A 25,590-nucleotide genomic window follows, 5' to 3' on the forward strand; every position below is an offset into this window, starting at 1 on the left:
GGTTCGGTCGACATCGGAGCGAAAAAGAATGGTTATTGTCGAGCGATGCAAAACTCGCGTGTAATATCTGGCAGCGAGTCGTTGTCACGTAACACATTTAATTATGGCAGTCGGGAGTAATGTGCTTACCCAAGCGATGCGAAACATTGTCGCTAGGGTACGACAGACGCACGCGACATATTTCGTCAGCTGTCTTTCGTCTCGTGCACACTCCTCGTCGCTCGCAACCCCTCGTTTTCACGCGATGACAGCGACACGACAGTCTCTACGCGATCGGCATTAAGAACATCAGTAATTAATATATATGTGCGTGTAGTGTATCAGTCTCTTAACAAGGATTACATATACGGGACGAGTCTATTTCGCAACAAGAATTAAAGAAATTTTCCCTATATCATATATTTTTCATAATTAAATTCTATAGATATTTCAATAGTTACATATTGGGGTAATAAACCATTTTCCACGCTGTATAAGCAGCTTTTTTTATTCGCTTCACCGCGAACTTTTCGCAGACGCGTAATTGCGGCGCGTATCTCGCCATAAACGTCGACAGAAATCATTTATAACGTTGCCGTTGATCGACATCCGATCGACGTCCGCGATAAGCTCGGACGTTTCGTCGGTGCGAACGCAGACGGCTCCGGATAGCGCGCGTTGATAAGTGCAACGCGGACGCGTGCAGCGACGATAATGCATCGCGATAACTCTCGCACCCCCTCCCCCTCCCCTCCCCTTCCCCCCTTTATCCTCTCCCTCTCTCCCATGGTCTCGCCGGTTGTACAATGCCGTGGCCGTTCGGGGAGCGTAAACCCATTTCGTTCAATTCGTGGCGATTCGAGTGCGATATCGCTGGCGAAGGGGGATACGAGAGCGTCGCCGCGCCGTTTTAAATTAAACAATTCGCGTTAATTGGAATCCAAAGGGCATTAGCATGTTCGCGCGGCTCGTTCGCGCTACGCGTCGAGAATAATTTCGATCGATGATTATATGAAAGTGGCCCTAGATTACAAATATCGAATTAGCTGTAGTTTCTTTGATATCGTTGTATATATGCAAAGTTTTTTTTCTCCCCCCATTTCTCTCTTTCTCCCTTTCATGAAATTTTAACGTTATTGGAAAGATTAACACAGTTTAAAGAAAGTGTTTTAAAAATTTATTGAAGAATGTTAAGGGGTTAATTATCTTAAAGTAAAAGATACATAAGCATCTTTATATATTTATGAGCACATTTTGTTCGACGACTGCTCATTATTAATATATTTGCAAAGATTAATTCACTAATAGTTATACGCCTCTGCGTGTAATAAAGATTCTATTACAGATCCGTTGCAACGAGAGCGTTTCCGTAAGATAGAAATATAATAAAGTGCTTGACGAATGCGAATGGCCGTAAAATGGCGACGTAAACGCGATACGAAGCGGGAGATTTCCGCCCTTTTTATTTTCGTTTTCCATTTATATCGCGATATTTCGCACGAAATGCATTTAAAAGTAACGAGGTATACTTTAGGAGATGAAACATAAAATTGTTTTTTTTTTTCTTCGAAAAGAGAGAGTTACGTCTGCAAAAGTGTTTTACTGTGACACTCTGTGATAAGGACAAAAGAAATTTTTAAAATTGAAAGTTGTAGATTTTTACCGATTATTTTGTCGAATGAAATTAATGCGAAGATATTCTATTGTTATCAATCAGTCGTCTGATGTGTTTGTCACTCCGCGACTAGCCTAGTGTATCGAAAAAAAAGTTTAAGCGTTTGATATCACGACTCACGGGAGTATCGATTGTTTTAAGACGGGGGAAGTTTTCGTGTTTACCGATCCCCCGAGATGTGCCCCTAACGCTTCGAAACTTTTATCATGGCTATTGTCAAAGTCGTCGCGACTCGTCGAAAAAAAAAAAGACAGCAGCCGCCTGGGACAATTTGGGCCTGGACATATTGAAGTGGAATAATATCGTTGTTGATTTATTTTCAATCACGCAAAAACAACCGCACACAAAAGAGTCCGCGGTCACTACGAGCGTATTTATCTTCCATATTCAATCTCTCGCGCTCATTTATCAGCTGTCAGCGTTAGAAATCCCTTTATTGAATCTCTCTTCAACTTTTCGCCGGCAATGCCAGAAATGCAATCTCGGCACAAACAGCCTTGAGAAATTAGAAGCGCGTGTGAGTTATTTTCGAGATAATAAAACAATTTTTAGTGTCAAATACAAATATGTTGAATGCTACTTTGTCATTATTTAGACGTTGCTAAATTAGATTCTCCCCTGCGCAATGAGAAAGGACAGGGGATAAAGAGGATGATACGGAGACGATTTCGTCCTGAAGGGGCTTCGAAAAAGTACGAAGGAAACCTTAACGCAATGAGATTTATCGGTGAGACGCGGCGGACCATTATCACGGTTGGATCGAGTTTTCTTCTTCCGTAGGCCCGTTTTCTCCCCGAGGTCGTCTCAAGATGAGGTGTCGATGGGGAGGGAAGGACACAAGCTTTAATCCCACGGGAGAAAAGACGCCGCCGCCACTCGACAAGTGTCCCCGAACGATCTGTCTTCAAAGAAACTGCTGTGCCTCTTTTTGCTCCGTTTCTTCCTTCCTCGGCAACGCGTTATTTCTTTGTGGCTTATACGGCGTTAGCGTCTCTTTTTATCGGCCACAGAAATGCCTTTTTCTTTGCCTCTCTTGTGTATCACAATTCGGGCGTCTCGTAATTTCTAATCGCTTCGTCCGTTTTCTGTTTCGTTATATCACTTGTAATGTGCCGTAACATGATGCGATGCAATAGCTTAATAATAGATTTTCTAAAAAAAATGGAAAAAAAAACTTGGATATAAAAGGGCTAGTACAAAAAAATAAAATTAAAAATAAAATTTCTAATGAAAAAGCGAGATGCGATCTTGCATGCTTGTACGCGCGCGTGTTGAGAAATATATCGTCGACAGCGCTCGACGTACAATAAGTATTTTACGCGTTGTTTGTACACGTGCTTCGAGATTCCGCGGTGCGGAGTCTTCGCGGCTCATCGACGGATTTATTTTCGTACGTCCGCAGCCGCTCTTCGCGTTGTCACTGTTACATATAGTGGCACTGACGCCGAGGCGAGCTTCCTCGCGGTCGATGTCGAGAGCCCGGGGATCGGATATAGTGCCTAAATATAGGAATGAACAAATTATGAGACGAGTGACTAACGCTCTTAGCTGTTCTTCGCCGGTCCGTAGCTTCAGCGATTTTGCGCCGTCCAAAAGAGCTAATAAATTAATAGACAGGACAGAGATCCGCCTCTCTGTGTCGATTAACGTGCACTGCCCGTCCCGTACACGTTGTGTATGTGTTTTACTACGAATTGTATCGAGAAAGAAGCATTTTTGATATATCAGATATATAATTAAATTTTCATTGTTACAGATAAATTATCGAATCAATAATTTTTAATATTTTATTTTGCGAGAAAGGATTAGAGAAAAATTAGAAAGAACGAGATTATATTCCCATGATTGATTATTTTATTGACGATGTGGCATTAAATTATTGCAGTATGCGATGTATTTATTAAAATATTCATTAGAGATAGAATAATTTGGTAATTGCGATTCTTTAGCCTTTTTTTAAACTTGAAAAAATTAAATAAGGTAATCGCAATTCCAAATACGTTGCGTATACTCGTGTGACAAAAATTTATTATATTTTGACACGCATTAGCGACATTTTTAATTGACTCATTTATGTATAATGCGTTTATCTCAAAAAATATCCCGAATGTTATTTCACGAGAATAATTTTTTTACGACGATTAAACTAAAATTTTTCTACGACATTAAACTAAAATTCAAATTTTTATGGTATGTATCCGAAAAAAAAAAGAAGATAAAAAGTTTTTTCGTACAAATACATCTGCATACGCAGATTATTCGGTAGCTGTTATGTCTGGCATTAAATAGGGAGATACGATCTAATTGTACGTCAGTAGCGTCGCGAATGAAGAAATCACAACGCGTCCTTCGTGTTCGGACATCGAGGGATGGATTATCATAGAGAAAAACGCCCGTCCTTCCTTCCTCGTGCGTCAAAGCAGACCGGATGATAAACCTTACCAGCTTGCAGCGCCGCAGACGCTTAAGCTGCTTCGGGCTCGAAACGGATTTAACCGGCCACTAATGGTAATGCGACAGTGACACGTATATGTCGGCTAATAAACTCATGTTCGTCGACGTCTGGCGCGCCATGAAATTCAATCACATTGCGACGCCAATTGATTTCAATGCATGAGCGCGACGAACGCAGAATATTCGGAGCGGATCATATTAAACAAAAAGCCGAATACGCCGCATCTCTATTTAGGATTAATTACCTCATTTTGTCAATTTGTAAAAAAAAGAAGATAATAATCCACAAACGAGAAGAAAAGACTCTCTGGTTGTTTTAAAAGAATTATGAAATATTTTTTTGGGGAAAAGCTCGCGAATCTGTGGAATGCATTAAATTAGCAAACTCTATACAAATCTCTGTCATGATAATTTAACGCCATCTCTCAACTCTCAACATTCTCTCTAATGAATATACTAATCGAAACTGAAAAGAGATAATTTTTGAATCGCGATGACCCCCTCTTAAATCAATGACACATCGTGAATAAATATATATATATATAGATATCGCGTAATATATAAAACTATTTAAATAACCGCAAGCATCCGCTGCGGCGGTCGTAAAAACAGTAACACGGGATTCCACTATATGTCTCCGAGGAGAACGATCAGTGGCAGTAATTTCGAGGAATCAGTGATACATGTCTCGGTTAGACATTTGCGAGGAAGCCGAAGAGTAAGGAGGGAGGGAGGCTGAGACCAGAACAAGGAGAACGTCTCGTCGGTGACGAGGAACGGAGGAGAAAGAGATCGGACGGACAACGGACGGTCGTCGAACAAAGGCGTTGCTATTTTCGTATGAACGCCGTAGAAGGTCGTCTCTCATTGAGCCAAAGATAAAAGAAGAGAGACCGGTGAGAGGAAGAGAGGGGACATTGGTAGCGGACGATGATGACAGTGTGTCTTACCTGGCGCGGATCGTCGCTCGACATCGAACGGACCGGAGCACCGAGAGCTAGACCCTTAATTCGACAGGCGACCGGATCGAAGAAGAGAACCGAGGAAGAGAGAAAGTCGGAGTGACTCGGCTTTGTCTTGTCGAGGGGGCCTTAATGAGCCCCACCAGAATATGACATTCCTCGACTCGAACTCTTTCCGCTATGCATCACGGCTCGATACCCATCAATAAAGCGGTTAATGCGTGCTGTGAATAGACTGTTCGTATTTTCCTTGAACAAGATATCATGAAGAAAGATATAGATGTCTATTGAACGAACAATACGCTCATAAAAAATAAATTAACTAGGCTTTAAGCTTTAATGTAAGGTCAATTAAATCATAGTAAACAATATAAATTTTTTAATTTAGAATTTAATTTATTAAAAAAAAATTTTTTTTTACTTTGTGGATTATAACTTATTCTTGCGATAACATTGAAGTAACTTTATTATATATATTAATTCGCTTTCCTTTAGAATTATATATTTTTATATCAGAATAAATGCTACAATATGTTTACTTGCGAATACATCCGGGAATAGTTGGGATTTTCAGTGAAACGAGACATTGACGTTAACTTAGCGATAGCAAGTTGTATCCCTTCAGACGAAGAAGTTTGCTCGTGACTGATTCGAACTTTCCTGATTCGATCTGACCACGTCGTATCCGTGCGTGTACCGATAAGTTAACAGCGATTGCTGGACGCGGGAATGGCGAGGGATCCGAGGATCCGGTAGTGAGAGAAAGAAAGAGAGACAGGATTGCGAGAAAGGAAGAAAGAGAGAAAACGAGAGAAAAAGAGAGAAATGAAAAAGAAGGCGGAAGAACAAAAAAGGGGAGTTGCACCGGCGCAGTTGCATTCGTTTACTTTCCCTGCCGGCATGAGTCACACTTGAAAGGGTCTAATCTCACGCGATCGCGTCGTGTCCGGTGACCCCCGGTCGCCTTGGTCGCCTTCCCCGACGACTTGCCATCGCACGGCCTCCCTTTCGTTACACGCATTTAAATGACGCTGCTTTACATTTTTCTTTCCCAATATTGTGTTTCTATTTATCGGCTATCGTCGCCGCCGATCTCTTCCTGGCCTCGACAGCGCGCCTCATTTATTCCCGAACGTGTCACCCTGTGTTTCGCGTGTGGACTGACTCGGCGAACAACGGTGCGGGATGCATTTCTGCCTGGTAGCGGTTTTTTCACTATCTGATCTGTTATCAAATTCTCTTTTCTCGAACGACTTTGTCTCTGGTTAAAGCGAAATATGATTTAACTTGCAAGAACTTTAATACGTCATACTGACAATTTGTTAATTCTCAAAAATTGAATATATTTGATTATTATTTGTTACCATTTGGTAGATCAAATAATCAAGAGTATAATAAAAATGATTACTTCTTATCATTTATTATTTCTCAATATTGTATGCAGGAATTTTAGAAAGAAACTAAAAATCGAAATTTTACTATCTCCAGTTTATTTTCTCGAAACATTATTTATACAGGTATTAAGAAGCATTATTTTGATATGCGTATATCCGATAAATTATCTGCGAATGAACCGAATCATACTTTATTAAATGCATTCCGAACGTGGAATAAATTGTCTAGGAATTTCCCCGATCCTGTTTGTAACTTTGTTTACGGTCAGGCAATATCGTTTCACCCCGGGCTTTCTTTACGCACCGGCGATCGGTGCGTAAAGAAAGTCCAGGGTGAACTTCAGGTCTATCCAATTCGCCAGAGATACCTATCCCTCGGTACGAAGTGCCGAACGGAAGTTACGTAATTAATGTTTTTTTACCATGCTTTTTTTTCGAGACTATCCCTTCGCCGACCACCCTCGTGCCGGCAGACGACGATCCAGGTGAATCGTCGATATCCGTAGCCACTCACCGCATCGACCTGTTTCTTGGATCGTGCCGATTTCACGGTCGTAGATTGTTCGAGCGATAGCAGAAATTATTGGTCCCGCTAAAGATTGTAATATGTAACGCGAAAGAGAAATTGGAGTTTACTACTTTGCGGACGATATTTTTTATTAATTATATAAAATTTTTTATCAAACATTTTAATAAAATTTTTAATAAAGATTAACAAAATCCAAAAATATCAGAAAATAAAATTATAAGATTATATTTTTTATATGATAGTATAATTTAATTATACATTCGGATATAGATAATTCAAAAAATATTTACGAGAAAAAATTATTTAAAAATTATTGCAACATTCTCGTAAAATAACATTAAGAAGTGAAACGCTTGCAGGACGATCTGATGCGATTGTTGTTTGATACTACGGGAATAGGTAATCGCGTATAATTGTATAGGTTTGGTCGCGAAAAAGAAAAAAAATTGATCGATCGGTTACAGCTACCTTCCGTTATATACAGGATGTCCTCAATTTAAATGGCAAAACTTCAGGAGCGTGTAGGAGACCGAAAAACTAAGACGAGAAGTCTTTTAGAGGTTTGCTCGTTTTTGCTCCATTTTAGAGAAAATCGCAAAAATTCAATCTCTCATTGTCAGTCGCTCTCTTGAGTCGATTGACACCGAATAAACTTTCTGCTTCAAGGTTCCTTACATATGTAAACACTTGATGTTATTCTTTATGGTGCCAATCAATTCAAGAGAGCAATTAAGAGACCGAATCATAGATGCAGTACACCAGATATCACTAGAACAATGTCTAGCTGCAATTAATGAGATCAGTGCTAGATATAATGCTTGCATTGCTCCAAGAGGGCAACATTTTGAACAATATCTGCATTAAATAGACGATAACATAAATAAAATGTAAATAAGTCAACGAAAACTTGTTTTGTTTCTTTTTTTGCGATTTTCTGCAAAATGGAGCAAAAACGAGCAAACCTCTAAAAGACTTTCTTAGCTTTCTGGTCCCCTACACGCTCCTGAAGTTTTGCCATTTAAATTGGGAACACCCGGTATAGCTGCCTTGCAACTCGACACAATTTCGGATTGGATCTAATGCGAAGATTTCAATCGTAAAAAGTGAAACTTAGACGCTGTCCGATGTCCGTTGGTGGTTCTGCAAAATTATTTATCTCTTGTCTACGTCGTATAGCGTCGTGCGGTGATCTCGCAAGTACTTTTCCGATCAAATTCAATCTTCCAAGGTGTATATTTAAAATTTTATAAACAATAAGGTAGAGAAAGAGCTTTTTGTGCCGTGTTATTAAAATTTTATTCCATTAGATACATCGCGCAGTAAAGTATCTATTAATACCAATTCCGAGTATCTAACTAAATATCGATCAATGCTGCGTACACGAGATATTGATGAACGGCCGCGGTTTGAGCACGCCGGATCGGCTGTGAGTTACATCACTCTACAGTCTGATACAGTCGTGCAATTACGACAGTAATGTAATATCGTGGCTACGATGGCAACTACTAGTAGTAGTAATAGTTGTAATAACGATGGCGATGGCGATAGTGGCGGTAATGGCATTGAACGTGCCGATGGGGTATGTACAAGGGGTACGTTTCCTGTTCATTTTAATTGGGTTATTAACGGGTGCGAGTGTTTCCTGCCTCCTGTGACAAACACGGGGCCTTCTTTTGCAGCTGCCATCTCGTCAACGCCGCCCCGCGCCCGTGCCACTGCCGGAAACCAATCTGTTCCGTTTGTCTTTCGTTCCTCGCGCTGGCGAGCATATAAATATGCATCGTGCTACTTAAAATTGCGCCGAAAAAAAGTTATCGCCGATAGAAGAGAAAAGGGAAATCGTCGGGTGTGTTTTCAGGAAATAGAGAGAGAGAGAGAGAGAGAGAGAGAGAGAGAGAGAGAGAGAGAGAGAGAGAGAGAGAGAGAGAGAGAGAGAATTCGGAGATACGACGACATGTGGACGAGCGGCAACTTTTGCAAAATTTATTAATCGTCATTGCATCGGTAATCCATACTTGGTGTAACGGTGCTCATTATTGGGTGAGTAGCCGCGATATCGTATTAGTACAACATTAATACGCTTAATACGCTGTGTCGAATGTTAATGGGACGATAGGAAGGGATTAATTCATACTGTTTGCAGATACGCCGTACATAATTAACACATTGCGCATCTCAACATACATAATTTCAATTAACTTCCATGAAGCGTGTATTGACTGTATTAACATAACAATCAATTGTCATTATATTACAATGGATTTGGCGATTTGGATTTTCGGCATAACAATGAGATAAATATCGGGCTGTATGCGGAGGTCGATTTAATAATCTCTCCAAGATTTCTCCGCTACACTTTATTTATGAGAAATTATGAAAAAACTAAAAAAGTATAGGGGAAATAACGATGACTGTCAGAAAATGCGTTATTGGAGGAACGGACGGATCGATGGTGGATTTTTGTTTTACTTTTTCCGTCACTATGGCGACAACGGTAGTAGTTGTCATATTTCGTGCAACTGGCACGTCATTCGACTGGAAACTCGCGCACCGGCGTTTAACCGAAGTCTTAAGGGGCGCATGGATAAACGTGCTGCATAGCGCGTGTTGCATAGCCGCGTATGCACCGCGAACGATGCATATTCATGAAACGACGTGCATATTTACGAGCGGCTATTCTGTGGGATTCACGGTACAACTTTACAACGCTTTCGCGAAAGGGTGGGAAAGGTACAATTATCACCGTGCGCGAAAGAAAGCCGAAGATATCGCACTGATATAATTGCCGGTCGAGATTGAGAGAAACACATTGAATTACCATATATTCTTTTTTTTAACTCTTCGTATGAAAAAGAAATTTTTTTTATAAGATCTTTTTTTTTTTTTTTTTACGGATATTTAACGTGCCGTCAACCGAATAGTTACATATTTTTCGATTTTTTTGACACTTAATAAGATCCATATACATATTCACTTTATATGAGGAATCATTTTATATTGATTATATTGTAATATAATTTGTGTACATTTTCAGTAGTGTAAAAAATTACAAAGCTTACAATTATTAATGCTTACAATTTATTATATTATAAATTGTAATACTGTACCATATCGTAATTATTAATTTTGAAAATTGACGCGAGTCAGGAAGAATAGCGTAGATAATGCGAAACGATGCGGTATTTGATAATTACGTTAATACAAAGAGTCATAGCGTAGCTATGACATTAAAGGATCAAAAATAAAATTTCTCGTTATCGCACTTGGACATACAATTAAGCGCGCTGGCATAAAAATTGCCGTCATTCTCGCCGGGGGGGATCTCTTCTTCTCTTTCTCTCTTTTGTTTTTTTTTTATTTCTTTCACCAGTCGAGTCTCGCGAAATTTAGGTCAATTAAAATGCGCTTACTCGTGGATTTGCCGGCACACGGCAACACGTGCGCGCGCGGAATCATTACGATGCATGGACGTCAGAGAAAACGGCGTAAAAAAAGAAATGAGGGAGGAAAAGAGGAAGGGAGGGAGGGAGGAAAGTACAAACAAGTCGTCCGGTGAAACGACGTTATTAAAAGTGGCTAATTGCCCCGCTTTATTATTGCCGGTACAGCTGGATGGGCGAGAGAGGCTGTTTTTCATTCGCCGGAGTTAATTAATGATCTACGCAGGAAAAAAAGAACTTACGAGGCACTCGACGCACTCGTTAAAACGTTTTATCGTTATGGATGCTCGCGGAGCAAAACCCTGTCGAGTGTTCGCTCCGAGTATTATCCTTGGATGCGGATCAATGAAAACTACATAACAGGGAATCTGTGGAAACTTATGTAACGTTTCTCATCGTGTTATTTCGTTTCGATACATTTCGAGACTCGTTTTCATATTTAAAATATAACTTTATATAGATATTTTACACTAAACTTTCAAACTTTACTTCTTTTGTCGATATTTTTTATTTTTAATTATGCGTATTTATAAGATACAAAAAACGAATTTATACATATCTATATATTATATTTAGAAACGTATCAAAACGTATCTAAGGTAAGCTATCTGAACCCGAGCTTATGAATCATCTAAAATGAACTTTATATTCGTAGATGATATCGCGCGGTTGTTAAACAAAATATTCCCCTATTCGGCGCACGATTACCTTCAAGATTGCCTCGTCGGGCTTCGTGAAAAAGCAATCTCTCACGCATAATAGTTCGCACATGCGAGCCCTCTCGAAATTTGCAAACACGTAACGATGTAAAAGCGGCTTGGCATTGCATGCAAGCGCCTGTTACGTGAAACACGGGTCGTTCGATAAGGGAGCACGACTCGTTATCATCGATCATCGTTAACTCGGCAACAATTAGCCCCGCCTGGCATGATCGTACGTCTTGCCGTGATATCCTCGTAATTCTCACGATGATTACCTTTAAATGCTTAATTTCAATATTCTTACGCAATACTTAGGCGAATTATCTATCTACGCATTCTTCGTCGTTGCGCGGAAACAAAGCGATTATACAATAGTTTTCCATTATCGTCTTTCTCACCGCGTCTCTTCGTTGCGTAATATCTCGATTCGAATAATCGCGAATTGTTTGAGATCTTGGTATCTTCGCTGCTTGAAAGAATATTGAAACATATAGTTTCCCCCCACACACATAGTTTAATAATTTTTCTTTCTAACTCGTATGAAACTATATGATAATAATTGTGAGAATATAAAGCAGTTTATACGGATGTAATGGAAAGTTACGTTTCGCACAATTATTAATTTATTATACTCGCGCACACACTCATGAATTATGAATGAAAAGATGTGATTAAAAAAAAAAGATCTCAATGATTATGCAAATTTGTCGCTTTTTTATTATATGGATGATGGACGTCCTAATCGTGTAAATGTAAACGTATCGGAATGATGCTTGTAATCCGGAGCACATAAATTCTACAATAGTCTACTCGTGTGCAGACGTGCTAACACATGCAGCGTGATGTCATGCATCGTCTCCGCTTATTTGCGGTAGACACGTAATTGCTAGGCATTCAAGGCCAGCTTTGGCCGTTACCTCGTGCGATTTTTTAGAGAATCATGCTTGACAAATTGTCATTATACGCCACCTGTCATTGTTCTTCGTTTTATATTTGAGGAAAATGACGACTCACATGACGCATATTCATTAGCATGTCATATAGAACAAATTTGTAATTAAAGTAATACAAACATACGCTTAGTCACGCGCCGCGGAAATTAATCTCTCTTCAAAGAAAGGTCGGGAAAAATAATGTGACGTGATACTATGTATTTTGAAAACCGCCCGTGAAGCTACATGTAACTCGTGTAAAACCTTCGTAAATTACATTTCATTTAAAAATATATGCATCCCGACTGATAAAAAGGCAAAGTGAAATTGAACATTCCTTTGATTACCTCTCTTGAGGAATGTAACGTTCGAAGTGATACGAGCGTAGAGTTATAATCGCGAGAACAAGTTAGAAGCGCGCTCGCTAAAATATGCAGATCGCAAAATGCTTTATACCGGCGTATAACGGATAGCCGTGCGCCATATTCAAGAGATGTTGCGTCCGTTAATCGCGCGCTCGTGAATTAATTAGAGTGGCGCAGTATGGAAGATATATCGACAGCGGCTATCGTGCAATTTATCCCCTTCTTACTAATCATCTTAGTTACACATTCGCGCCGCCGATGCTCGCGTCTCGCCATCGATTCACAGAATTAGTCTCGGACATGGATCCTACAATTAAGTATGATTGTAGATATAACATTTTGCAAAGTCGTTCAGAAATACAATAAAAAATAATACGTTAAAGAAAAATATTGATATTTGATAATTATGTATAAAACATTTTTATTCGGAAATGTCAGATATAATAGAATGCACACCCGCAGAAAAGATTTCCGGATCTAACGCTATTACTCTTCAATCTATCATAAAATAGGATCGATATAGCGACAATCATATTTATTATTGAAAAGGGAATATTTTAATCTTAAATGGAAAATTCTTAAATCTAGAATAAAATGCTCTTGGTGCTATCCCGTTAATTTTCTCACAAAGATGAAAATGGAAATTTGTAGCGATCTAACATCAAGTTATTCTAAATGCAAGTATATATAAGCTTAGATTTGTATATGTTACTCTTGTCTCGAGATAGTAAGACAATCTTATTTAATTCGAGAGAGAAGAAAAGGAATTATTGATTTAATTTTAAAATTCTTTTATTTTTATACCGCAATTGTCTCGTTATCGGAAATCCTTTCTGAGAGTGCATGTAACGTCTCTCGATTATGCAAATATCATTTTTAAATTTTAGGTGCGTTAATTCTCTCTGTTTAATAAATTGTTTATTTTTTCAAGGATGTTAATTTTTCTCTTTCTTAAGCAATACTCTGTGGAATAAATGCTTTGTGGATCCTACGTATAATATATCTTGTCCGATGAGTGATTCGATCCTGGATGTAGTTTATTAAATGGGTTAAATTGGCAGCCTGATGCGCATAGAATCGTGAATCGCAGTTAGTTTGCGCTTAATGGAAAATTCGTTTTATGTTACGCCGGTACTAGTTGTTGTGACACGGCCGATTTCGATAAGCGACTCACTCCGGAACGGGTTTCCATTCGACGTGCGCGTGTACGCGACGCATGCGTGTCGCGTGTGTATATGTGCGTATACGTAAGAGCGCTACTAGTTTATCACGGCGTTTAATTTATCGACGAGCGCGTTATCGGGCAACACGAGCAACAATTTGCCGGCGCGTCGCTCTGCTGTTAATGTAATCGAAATGTAATCGTGGATAACAATAATCGAGAGACGCGAAACTTTACGTGGAGGACGGGTAGATAGTCGGTGTCGTCCCACGCTGAAATTGCGGGATGTTTCATTAACGTACCTCTCGCGCCCACGCAGTAATTGGAATTATTTTTACACGCGTGTGGTGTTTGTAGAATCGCGATATCACTGAAACGCATTCTCGACGAGATTTCCGAGCTTACACTGAAACGGATGTACGATGCTACTCGAGTAATTATGGCAGCCGTTTGGTTACTAAAATGCTGGATTATCAATAATTAATATACCTTTCTTTCCATTTATCCCGATCACGTCGCATCTCATATCGAGAAGATTAAAAATTTACAATCGAGAAATGTTTTTAACGGTTAAATTTAAGGAGGAAAAAAGAAAAGAAAAAAAAGATTGTATTATTCGTGAGCTTATACATTTTAAAATGATAGAAATTGATTATGCTTTATGTAATTTATTAAAAAACTGTATACTAGTCTTATTCATCTTTTTCTACAGTTTTACGAAATCTTAATTAACTATTTACGGTGAAAGTATGTTTTGTGAGAGTTCTGAATCTTGTCGAGTTTTACGTAAATAATTCTCACAATCGAGGACATAATCGAAGCAAGATATCCGAGAAAAGTAGGACGGCGATAAAAAGTCCGGAGGGTCTTCATCTCCCTCCTCCCGCATATTGCCTCATTATGGCGTCATAACGCAGAAACCATAATGCACCGTCGGCAAATGAGCGGTTAACCCCGATTTAGCGGGCGCTTGCGCGGCTGCCTAGCGCTAAATAATAAATCAATAATGCAAGCTAATAATACGCGGAGTCATGGGATTTACCGGGACGTACAGATGGTGATCCTTCGACTCGGGACCGAGAGAGAGAGAGAGAGAGAGGGAAATTGGAGGAGAGGTACGTCGACTCCTCGCATTCGCCATATGCTGCTGTTGCTGCTGCTGCTGCTGCTGCTGCTGCTACCTGCCTTCGATAATAATTATACCCCCGCTTCTCGTAACCCCTATAAGCCGCCATCTACCCCTCGTGACTACAGACGTAAATTATGTTGCGCTGGCGAAGCGTCTCGGGAGAGCAGCCGCTTCGCGAATAAGCTCGCTGATCATTACGCGAAATTAGCCAAGTACGATGCTGTTACGATTCTGTGCCATTTCGTTTCCGTTGCTAGTTTTGGAAAGTATAATAAATTACGAGATGATCCCAATGCGTCTTTATCAAAGCGAGGTGCGACACCAATTTACGTTTATTTCTTGAACAAACTTCCAAAACCAGATTATTCAACTCGTAAATGAAAAAAATGACGAGAAAAAAAAAGACATATTTTTTATTATAGTTTCGATTTCTTTTTTATCGTAACAATTCAATAATATTTTTAACGCTCTCTAAACTTTATTATAAAATATAGTTTTATTATCTGCATTAATACAATATATGAAATTTTTTTTAATCAGTGAGTTTAATTTTCGATCTAAATGCGTTTTAACGACAAAAGAAATACATTGATGCGATGCAATTATCTCGTATGATTACTAAAGTGAGAGAAACGTACTTTTTTTTTATATCGGTTATATAATTATATTCGCTCGGTTTACGTTTGTCAGCCGCTCATCCTCTCATGTGTTTAATGATGCTGCATTGCTACAGTATCCCTGGAGAGCGATGTTTTACAGACAAAAGCTCATCGGTCGTTGCGTGAAATTAGTGAAGTGTGATGCCTCGCGATTATCTACTTTGCTCTCGTTGTTTCATTCGGGTTCATTGACGATTAATTAGCGCAAATATCGTTTGAATATAGCAAGCATGCAATTGCAAGTATGTAACGTTGATATTTTTTATTACAGCTTTCTTGCTGTTTTTTTTTTTCAGTCAATAGCCAAAAATAATCAAACATTGTTCGCCCTTTCTTTATACAAGCACGCGTTTATTACAGATCCTTATCCGTGATATGTCATACGCAAGAAGGATTTAATTTTGAAAAATCGACAGTAGCTGGCTAATTAACTGGCATAATATTATGTTCAAATCTTGTAATTGTATTCCTTAATCTTTTTGTGCCTTCCGCCTTTCAACGTGACAACAATCGACAACAGGTTCCGTGAATGGTAGCAAGGTATACGAAGTAGTTTAAAATACGACAATTCTTTCGGGAAACAATTTTCCTCGGGGATAATTAATATTTAAAAACAGCCATATATATATTTCTCTCTGATAGAGTATTGTTTGCGTAGAATACATAGAAGACTAGAATACATCAAATTATGTCGCAAATGGATGCATATTACGTCTTGTTGCGGTGTATTCTGATGCACATTGGCGTATTTTGGCATCGTCGAGCTGCGGTCAACGTATACAACGAGTCGATTTGTCAACAGTTAATTTGCGCGTGTATACATAAAGGGAGGAGAGGACGAATAATGAGATCGTAGCGTTGATATAATTTCGCCGTTCTAGCGAGATAGAATTTCACAAACTGAACGCGATATCTCGCTTGTTGGATATTCCCGCATCGGTGCGTCTCTTTGCACATTAGTTAGAAAGCGATTCCCCGTAGTCATTTGTCGGCGTTGCGAGCGAGCATACGGTGCTTTCGCATCACGAGCGATTGATAAGCTCCTCGCGGAACAACAGAGTCCCCGCGATCTAGAGACGGCGTGCCGGAACCACCTGGGGCCATGGTCGTAAAGTTGGCGGTAAGCCTTGTTTATTGGCTACGGGCTCGGGGAAAGATCTCTTTTATTTGAGGAATGAGTTTTGAGAAAGCAAGGAAAATTCCATTTACTCGTGAATAAATAACGAGCGCGCGTGCGGCGCGAATGCCTATCGGAGTTCGCGGGGCAGGCGTCTTAAATAATTTTCCCGCGGAATAAAACGCTCCGCCGCGTCGTGATAAAGTTACTGTAACGGGACAATTTTACGGGGCGCGTATTTCACCGTCGCGATAACCTTGCCCGTATGTCCTCAATATAGAGATCAGACATAGAGAATCGCACGAGAAGTAACTTTGCGGCGTAGCTTTGCGACAGATCGTCTACGACCTACGACATCTGTCTATAGTTAAAAAGGTAGTTTATCGCCGTCACGAACGCTAAAATTATCGGTGCGCATGAATTTTGTAACTCGTTGCAATCGCGGTAGTGATGTACAGTCTGAAAAGACAAACATAAAGTTCGCGCATCTATCAATATAAATCCTCGCCAACTCTTACGTGAAGTCGATTGCCTGAAGAGTCGCAATCGCGCAATCGCCGAGCTGCGATTCGCGGGTATAGTCGATTGGCTTGCGCGATCGATCTTTCGCGCATCTATGTCCTCTCGTTCGCTCTCTGATCATTTATAAAATTACATTTTCAATACACAATTGTGAATGTTCTCGGTTAATCGAATTGATTTATTTGAACGGCAACGAACAAAATATTCCTCAAATATTAATTTAGAAATTAAAGTGTTATCGATCCGAGCTCTTAATTTATTTACAATGTGAATTTATAATATGATAAATCAGTAAAATTGAGTAAAAAAAAAAAAGATACATTTTCAAATGATTTCTGACCACATTTCGATTGCATTTCACGAATTGTCTACAATCTTTCGTATTTAATGTATATGAAAGATTGATAGTAGATAAAATATATATATATATATTTTTTTTTTTTTTCAAGTTCAATGGCCATAGTAACGAATGTATATGACTGTGCGATCTTATTTAAGTATATACATTTACGATAATCATCGTAAAAGTCGTTTTGTCGTTGAAATTTGCTGCGTTGTCGTGATATCCTTATCACGGTTACTAAATGTACATTGACAAAACTCGTTGCAAATGGTGCGAAGCTACTATAGCAAAGTAAAAAAAGTATACGACATTTTTCGTTATGCGCAATGAATATTTCAACATGATTTTTCAGCATTATAATAATGTTTGCTCACATATATTATTACTTAACTGGATATACATAGAGGGAGAACGAGAGAGAGTTCTCGTTTTATATTTGAATCAATCGTTGAATATCGATATTCCATTCAGCTGAATTACTTATCGATTATTTAATACTAATAATATTCTCCGTTTTATAAGCAGTCAATGCCATAGTAACCAACTCCCATATGCGTGTTCTTCGTTTAAATAAAATATTTGAAATTATAGGTTGGATACATCACTATGCCGCGTAACTACATATATTAAGTAAACTTTTTACCGCAAAAAGAGCGATAGGTCGCGTTGCCATTCGTTTGAATAAATAATGATTTAAGATAATCATATCGCATCGACATATTAGGCGCGAGTATGGTTGTACACTGTTGAAAATATACACGTAACGGAAGCCGTGCTTATTTATACGTTGCGAATCGATGAAAGCAACAATTTGGAGGGCTCGCTCGCATCCGGAATCGCGGAATTTCGGCCGATCCGCGGCGATTTCGACGCGCCCGTGACCGCTTTCGTATTCTGCGCACAAGACGATTATCCGATCGTGCAATTTATGCCGGCAAATGACTGCAATCTGCGCTCGATTCAACTTGTGAAACAATTCTCTCCTTCTCTCCTCTTCGACTTCGACTTTCGAATCTCTTACCCCTCCTTCCCTTCCTTCGTCTCTCACTCGCATGCAGAAAAGTGCAAAACAGCCGGAGGAAACGAGCGATTCGTGATCGGACGCCGTTAACGTTTCACTTTTCGTCGTCGAAAATTATTTGTTCCCCTAGATATATAGTGCTGTACGTTCTTTCGATAATATCATATCGCTTACTTGCCCGCGGATAGAAATTGTTTTTCGAAGCGTAAAGAACACAAATAGATCGAGGATACAATAATACAGCCCTAACATAGAACGGCACTAAATTATACGAAAAAAGAATCACGTCGAAACAATATAATCTCGACGAGTTTCAATATTAATTTTTGAGAATTAGGATTTACAGAATTTAAGAATTTACATGTTACTTAAAAAAAGATATATATATATATATTTTTTTTAAATGAATTTTTTTCACAAAAAACTTTTTTTTTTCTCTCTACAGATGATAGTTACAATATTATGCATACAATAACTTGTTTGATTAGAAATAATTTTATAAATTAATTTTCTCGATATACGCAAAGATTTATATGGCATCGTTGCATGAGCGTTTTTATAATCCAAGAAGCTTCGAAGAATTGAAATGCTGACGAAACAAGATTAATCGGAGTACTTATCACGTTGCCGCATTTGGCACGTTAAATTCTCGGCCGCTTTTATTATTGAACGGAAGGGACATTTAAATCTCGATGCCAGCGTTACTCAACGTCATTAAAGCACATCCTTTAATATCCTATAATTATTTAGGTTGCATAACGTATCACACATGCGTCGTATAGAGGATATCACATTTCAGCGAAATTTAATGAACGTTACGATCGATGGAGAGCGCCAACGTTGTTGCGATCGTAGTCGCGATTTCGGTTTGGAGATCAAAACCCTGCTGCGGAGCATGCATGAACGATGTTGCGAATCGATTATCGATTTTGGCTACGGCAGTAACGCGGAACATCACTCAACACGGACGATCTTGCGAATTGATTATTGATTTTGATGGCGTAGCGGAACATCATACCCGGGTAACGCGGACACGAACAGCGTTACGGGTCGGTTATTGATTTTGATCGTAGTCGCATGATTCGGTCTAAAACGCGAGCATGCCGATTAATTGCTTCTCTTTCTCGCGCGCGCGCACAAACACACACACACACACACACACACTCGCGCATACCATACACACGCAAGGCTGCTGATAAAGCGACACGAAATATAATTACTCAGCTTAACGTGTTGTAAGCGCGGATGATGGAACCGATTTAATTTGAGATCGTTTCTCTCGCGTTTCGCCGCGATTAATATCAATATTGTGCTTTTGCGCACATTATATTATTTGCGACCGCTTTGCGGCCCGTTATTCGCAATAATTAATATCCATTTTTCGCGATTATTAAAAACGAACATTCCATTGATTGTGCTTTGAAACATGTGCAGTCAAACGAAACTGTACCATATTCTTACATTATGCAATAATTTTGATGTTAGTGTCGAGGATTAATATCGTATAATTTAATATATAATGTCTCTTTTTTTTCCCCGTTCGCGAAATATATTCAGATATTTCAGAAACGTCGCGCGACGCTCGTCGGAACGATTTAAATTTTCATCTCGCATACGACGAAGCGGGTAGGTACGCAATCACGCACTCGCGCAACCCCCGTTAACGAAGTACGTAGATACCCCGCCGACGAACGTTACAGGGTAGGTTTCATTTCATATTGTTAATCGCTCTTTATTCCAGCCAGTCGGCCGCAGTTTCCGCTCGTCGTAAATTATCGCTGTCATAAATTTATCCCCGATCGGTAATTATCGGACCGAGCCGTCCGTCGGAACGAGGTTGGAATTACGAGCCAATTCCACCAATTGGCGTTTCGGTCTATATCTCTATCGCGCGATGGATTATTGTTACCGGGAGGCGACTTCTCGACGATTTACTGCGCGGTGATCTTCGTTCGAGCCACACGCAGCGCACGCGCGACCGTTAACAATTTCGGGCGTTTCGTGAATTTCCTATTACCGTCCTATTGCCGTCCTATTGCCGTCATGCTTATCCGCCGTGCGGATGATACGCAATTGCAGTAACTGCGAGTTCGGCGATAATAGCTGCGCGGCGCGGATTGAATCGCGTCGAACACGGCTGCATTGTTAACGCGAATTATAATTGCAGCGAGTCTCACTGCATTTTCAATATTCTATCTCTCTCTCTCTCTCTTTCCAGCATGATGCATCCTCTTGTGCATTTAATAGCATAAATGCAGGCATGCTATGACAAGTGCGTTAAAATTCCGATAATAATTCATATTTGCGATCAAATGTTTCGAATGCAACGTAATTATGCGAGATTAACGCGATACGTTTTAAGTTTGTTTTATAAATGTTCTCGAAATGTATGTATAATTTGCTGATTTTGATTAATTTAGCAAATAGCAGCAATATGACTATGTTTATTCGTTGTTCGTGCAATTTCTATATATTAATGTAAAAAAAAAATATTTCCTTACTCTACACACCTACGCGCATACATCGCATTTGTATCCCTCTAAGTATTTAATGCCATTTAGACAGAATAGTAGATAAAAGGATAGACGCGATAAACGATAAATAAGGATTGCGGTTGCTCTATTTTCACGATCAATGTCGAAACTGATAGGTATCTGCGCGTGTCTAACGGGTGGACACAATTAAGCGTGCGCGTGCAGGTTACTGAAGGGCGTTTGCATTTCGCTCACGCGAAAGGTAAAATGCACGCGCTCGTAGATTATAGATAAGTACAGTCCAGGCGCCAACATCATTTTCAGCTTTGAAACGTACAATCGTGTCGAGGAAATCTGACCGTTGAAAAGCCATGCCTCATCAGCTGTAGGTAATAATATTATTTTTTTATGTATCTAAGAAAAAATATATTATTTAAAAAAAATTATAAACAAGAACGGAAATTATTTTAGTAATTCAATAAATAAATCAGGGAATGTGTGAAAAACGAAAGAACAATCGGGATAGAAATTTAACTAATTTTGTAATTTGATTAATCAAATCGATATTTGTTTAAATTAGGTTCGCTCATTTAAACGATAGTTTTATTTATTTATCTCATATTCTTTTTTTTTTTTTTTTTTTTTTATCCGATAATTTTTTCAAGATCGATTGCAAACATCGAGAAATATTATTCGTTAATTAAGAAATTCATTCCGTTGCGCAACAAGATTATTAATTTACCGTAAAAATGGCGGTCGTTTGCGACATCGTATGACAAGCCCGACAAAGCTCCCTTCATAATTGCGCATTTGTCTTTGGACGCGATGTTAATCCTCACTGATGATATTTCAGGTATAACGCGCAAGCACGCGTCTCTTTAGCTGGTGGCAATTGCCCCGCGTCCCCGTAAACGAGTCTACTTATCTCGGGGCTGATTTACCTCCCTCGCAGCACGTCGCCGCAACACTGCTTTTTGTTGGCAGGATGAGCAATGGCTTGAAACGGACGGGAACAGCTTGTTAATTAACTCAATTAAATTGTCAGATATTATTTTCGTTTTGCCATCCTATCCCTCCGCCCCTTGTACCTCCGTAATATTTCCATAACGGAGGATGGGTCGTTGTCCTCGAGCGTGTCGTAAATTAAAATAATCCAAATGTACTTCGTTATATAATTTTTGTCGCGGTTCCTAACTCTCGTGTGCATCCGCTCCGAGAGACAATTAGAGCGTCCTGTACGGAATTGACGGACACTTATCGCGTTTCCGAAAAGTATCGCGCTGCACCAGATCGTCTGCTTAGATCGTTCTCGAAAACAAGAATAATTACGTGATTTTGCAGTAGTGGTCGGCGGAAAATGTTGGAAAAGGGGACACGCGAAAGGGCGGAGAAGGAAAAGCTGACACCGAGTTTCGAACGGCGCGGTTACGTGCTTTACGAGGACAAGCGGCTTAACCGATCCAGCCAACAGACATAATTCATCCGGCGTAACATGGTGTCTCTCTTCTCTGTTACCGGCGTTCCAACGCACTTTGCGTGGAACCAGGAGAGGAAGTCTGCCTGCCCTTATTTATGGTATCGCCCGGGGGCGACTGTACATTCAGATTCGGTCGTCTCACCGCGAAATACGGAAAATGGCCTTTGCCAAAGCGTAGAAGCGTTAGCGCATTATATTCACGAGATAGAGACCACGTTTCCAGCGGGTAGCACCGAAATCCGCGCAATCGTATTCGTTCGGAGTTTATTTCTTCGATGGTCGTGCGAAGTGAACTTAGTTTGCGGCGGGTTTTATATGTCTATAATAGTTGGGTGTAAACGACGCGTTTAAAAGCGAGTCTCGCGATAAAAATGCTATACTTATGTATTTCGCTTATTCATTAAATGAACGAATCTCTAGAATCTAGCCGATCTCTAGGAAAATCGCGCGATACAAATTCAGATTTGTAAAATTTATTAACAACGCCCTAATTTGTTATTAATCAAAAATGGATTATTAGTTTTATCACTGATTCTTCTCACTTTTTTTTCTTACAATTTTTCTTGTCTTCCAAAAAGTTTGCTATAGTTGAGAAGCAACATTTCCATTAAAATATTGCTTAAGATTGGAGAAAGATATTAATTCTTAGATAACTTAAGTCAAGTGAAAATATAAACTTTATTATTCGCAAACTCTTTTGTCTTATACATATTTATAGGGCAGACAGGGATGGCGGACTCGCGTGAACAAATCGAATCCGGCGCAAATTAGCGGCAGAGTAGGTTTACGAGAATCCGTCTTGTTGTCACGAGAAATAATTGCCATGAGCATTCCCGAGGACGAAAGGGAGAGTTTCGTCTTTTCCCGCGGGATTATAATACCGGAGACGAGGCGCCCGCGGTTATTAGTTTAGGAAGCTGCAAAGTACCCCGAAACAAAGTCTCTTCTCTTCGTCTCTCCATCGGGTAATCAATATACAGACGACGATCCCTGCCTTGTTTTACCTTGTCAGTTTAGCCCGAGCCATCGGCGAGAATCCTTGCTTACTTGTTTTGTTCGTTCCAGGCGTTTGGAATAACCGGTAGAGAGAGCGAGAGAGAAAGATAAGACAAGCAGTATCTTTAGCTAATAAACCATCCCTTTTCGCTTTCTTCCCGTTCTTCTTCTTACGGAGGGGCGGTTCACCAAATTATAATACGCCTACCTCGTGTTTCTTCCCTGAAATGCTCTTAGGCTTGATCGCTTTTCATCACGAAGCCGATTACGCGAATAGCATCCTCGGATATTCTTTTGCTGACAATAACCTCGAATATTTTTTCTCTCATTTAATATAGTTACAATTGAATAGTCTGTAATTACCAAGAAAGTAGCGCTTATAAAGAGACGATTGATAATATTGGAGACACAATTTTTAAAAATTTATTTATTAAATATATAGAGAGAAAGACATACACATGAAAGAAGGAAGCGATAAGAGACATGCGTCAAAGTCTTTTATAAATTCATGGAGAAATAATTACTTCTTGTTTTATAGATTTTTGAAAAATATAAAACAAACGTACGATTTTTCTCGAATTGTTTTTTTTTTGCGGGATTTAATAAGTATGTTTATCACAGCGTAACATCTGATGCGTTTCGAACTTTCCGGTAATTTTTGCATGTGTCTGGTGAACATCTGCCTCGATTAAGTAGTTTAACCTGTAATTTATTCCATCGGCAATGGTCGGATGCTCGCAATTTACGTTTTAAATTGAAATGTAGAATTATCTGGTGGTGCATTGGATGTCCGATTGAAGAGTTCAGAGTAGTAGTGCGTAATTTGTGAGGCCCACTTTAAAAATCTCTCAAGTATGTAAAATCTTAGAAAATTATATCCTTACGTCTGCTACTGTTATGAACCCTTCAATTTTATGCTTTGTATATATTCTTGATAATTTTGTAATTTTGTAATCGATAATCTTTAGTCGCTTACGCGACTAATAAGTTGATAATAAATGGAAATTTTATCGTTAATATTACAAGAAAAAGGAACAATCGAGACGCGTTCGCTAAACTCGGCAAACATTATTGCGCAATTTCACGTCGCGTACGCATCATATTTTCTTCGCACGCTATTAAATCGTGAGGAAAGAGAGGTAGAGAGAATAATTGTGTTTATTTCTCTATTTTAGTCCAAGCAGTACGGCGCTGGGTTCGCTGGATCAATTGAAGGAGTATCTAACAACAGTGGGAACCTGCAAATGCGGTCTCGAGTGTCCTCTCAGACCCGAACAGGTCTTCAACTTTGATCCCAAGGTAAGTGAAAAAATTGGAAAATCTCTTTTCTTCTTAAAATTTTGCTTTCTTTCTCTGAAGGAGAAAAAAAAACGCTTTTGAAAAAATATAATAAAATAAAAAATTTTTATTTAGATATAATATTATATATATTATTAAACTTAGTTAATATATTTATATTTCTTAACCAAAGTCATGGATCGTAAATGCAAAAGTTTTTTCTGCTGAAAAAAAATTTATTTTACATATTTATGTTTTTACATATTAAATGTTAAAATTGCGAATGTCAAACATTTAAAGAGGAAATGAATGCTACCCCATATTTTTCTACTTCCAAGATACATGAAATGCGTGACAATCGAGCGGTTAAAATCTTTCTCGAGATTTCACATCCCAATTACATTCTCATTTCGTGGTTGACGCGCGCGATGCTGCCATCGCAATCGAGAGAAATCTTCAAAGTTGACGTAAGTCAATATATACATAATCGGCCTGTCGCATGACGATACACAAACGCACATTGTGGCCAGGTTATTGCACATGCATAGGCGGTGGCGCGTTTAATCGGTGAAACGCTCATTACACTTTATACCTTTATCGTTTGTACCAGAGAGTTATTTCGATGTGTCTCGCCATGGCAAAAGTTCACAGAGTATGTACAACCTGTAAGCATAACTGCGCGTATGCGTGAAAGCGTGAGCGTTAATCATGCTTAATCGCCGGTGGCGATTAGGCGCCGTTTATTTATTTATCGTTTATATGCTCGTAATTGGCACGCGCTTTTCGCATATACAATCCTGTGAAGCTCGTGACTTACCGAGAATAAAATATCGCTATTGTGCGTGCAGACAACGACCTCTTGTCGACAGCAGCGATCGCTGCCGATTTTGTCTTCTTTCGAATCGATTAAGAAGTGATATTTTTTCTCGCGACAATTTAAAAAAAAATTTATTTCCCATGATCAAACGAAAGGGTCAATTA

General features: G+C 39.2%; 1 protein-coding gene across 6 annotated transcripts in view; it reads left to right on the forward strand.

Moving 5' to 3' along the window:
* LOC138932674 (uncharacterized) overlaps positions 1-25,590 on the forward strand; it is a 199,068-nt gene that overhangs the window by 105,043 nt on the left and 68,435 nt on the right. For all 6 annotated transcript variants that reach the window (XM_070294734.1, XM_070294735.1, XM_070294736.1 and 3 more), the window contains one exon: positions 24,507-24,630. In XM_070294734.1, coding sequence (XP_070150835.1) covers positions 24,507-24,630 — 124 coding nt within the window. The remainder of the gene's footprint in view (positions 1-24,506; positions 24,631-25,590) is intronic.

This window comes from Polyergus mexicanus, unplaced genomic scaffold (assembly GCF_030449975.1).
Source record: "Polyergus mexicanus isolate NDT 795.1 unplaced genomic scaffold, iyPolMexi1.0 SCAF_4, whole genome shotgun sequence".
Taxonomy (NCBI): Eukaryota; Metazoa; Arthropoda; class Insecta; order Hymenoptera; family Formicidae; genus Polyergus; species Polyergus mexicanus.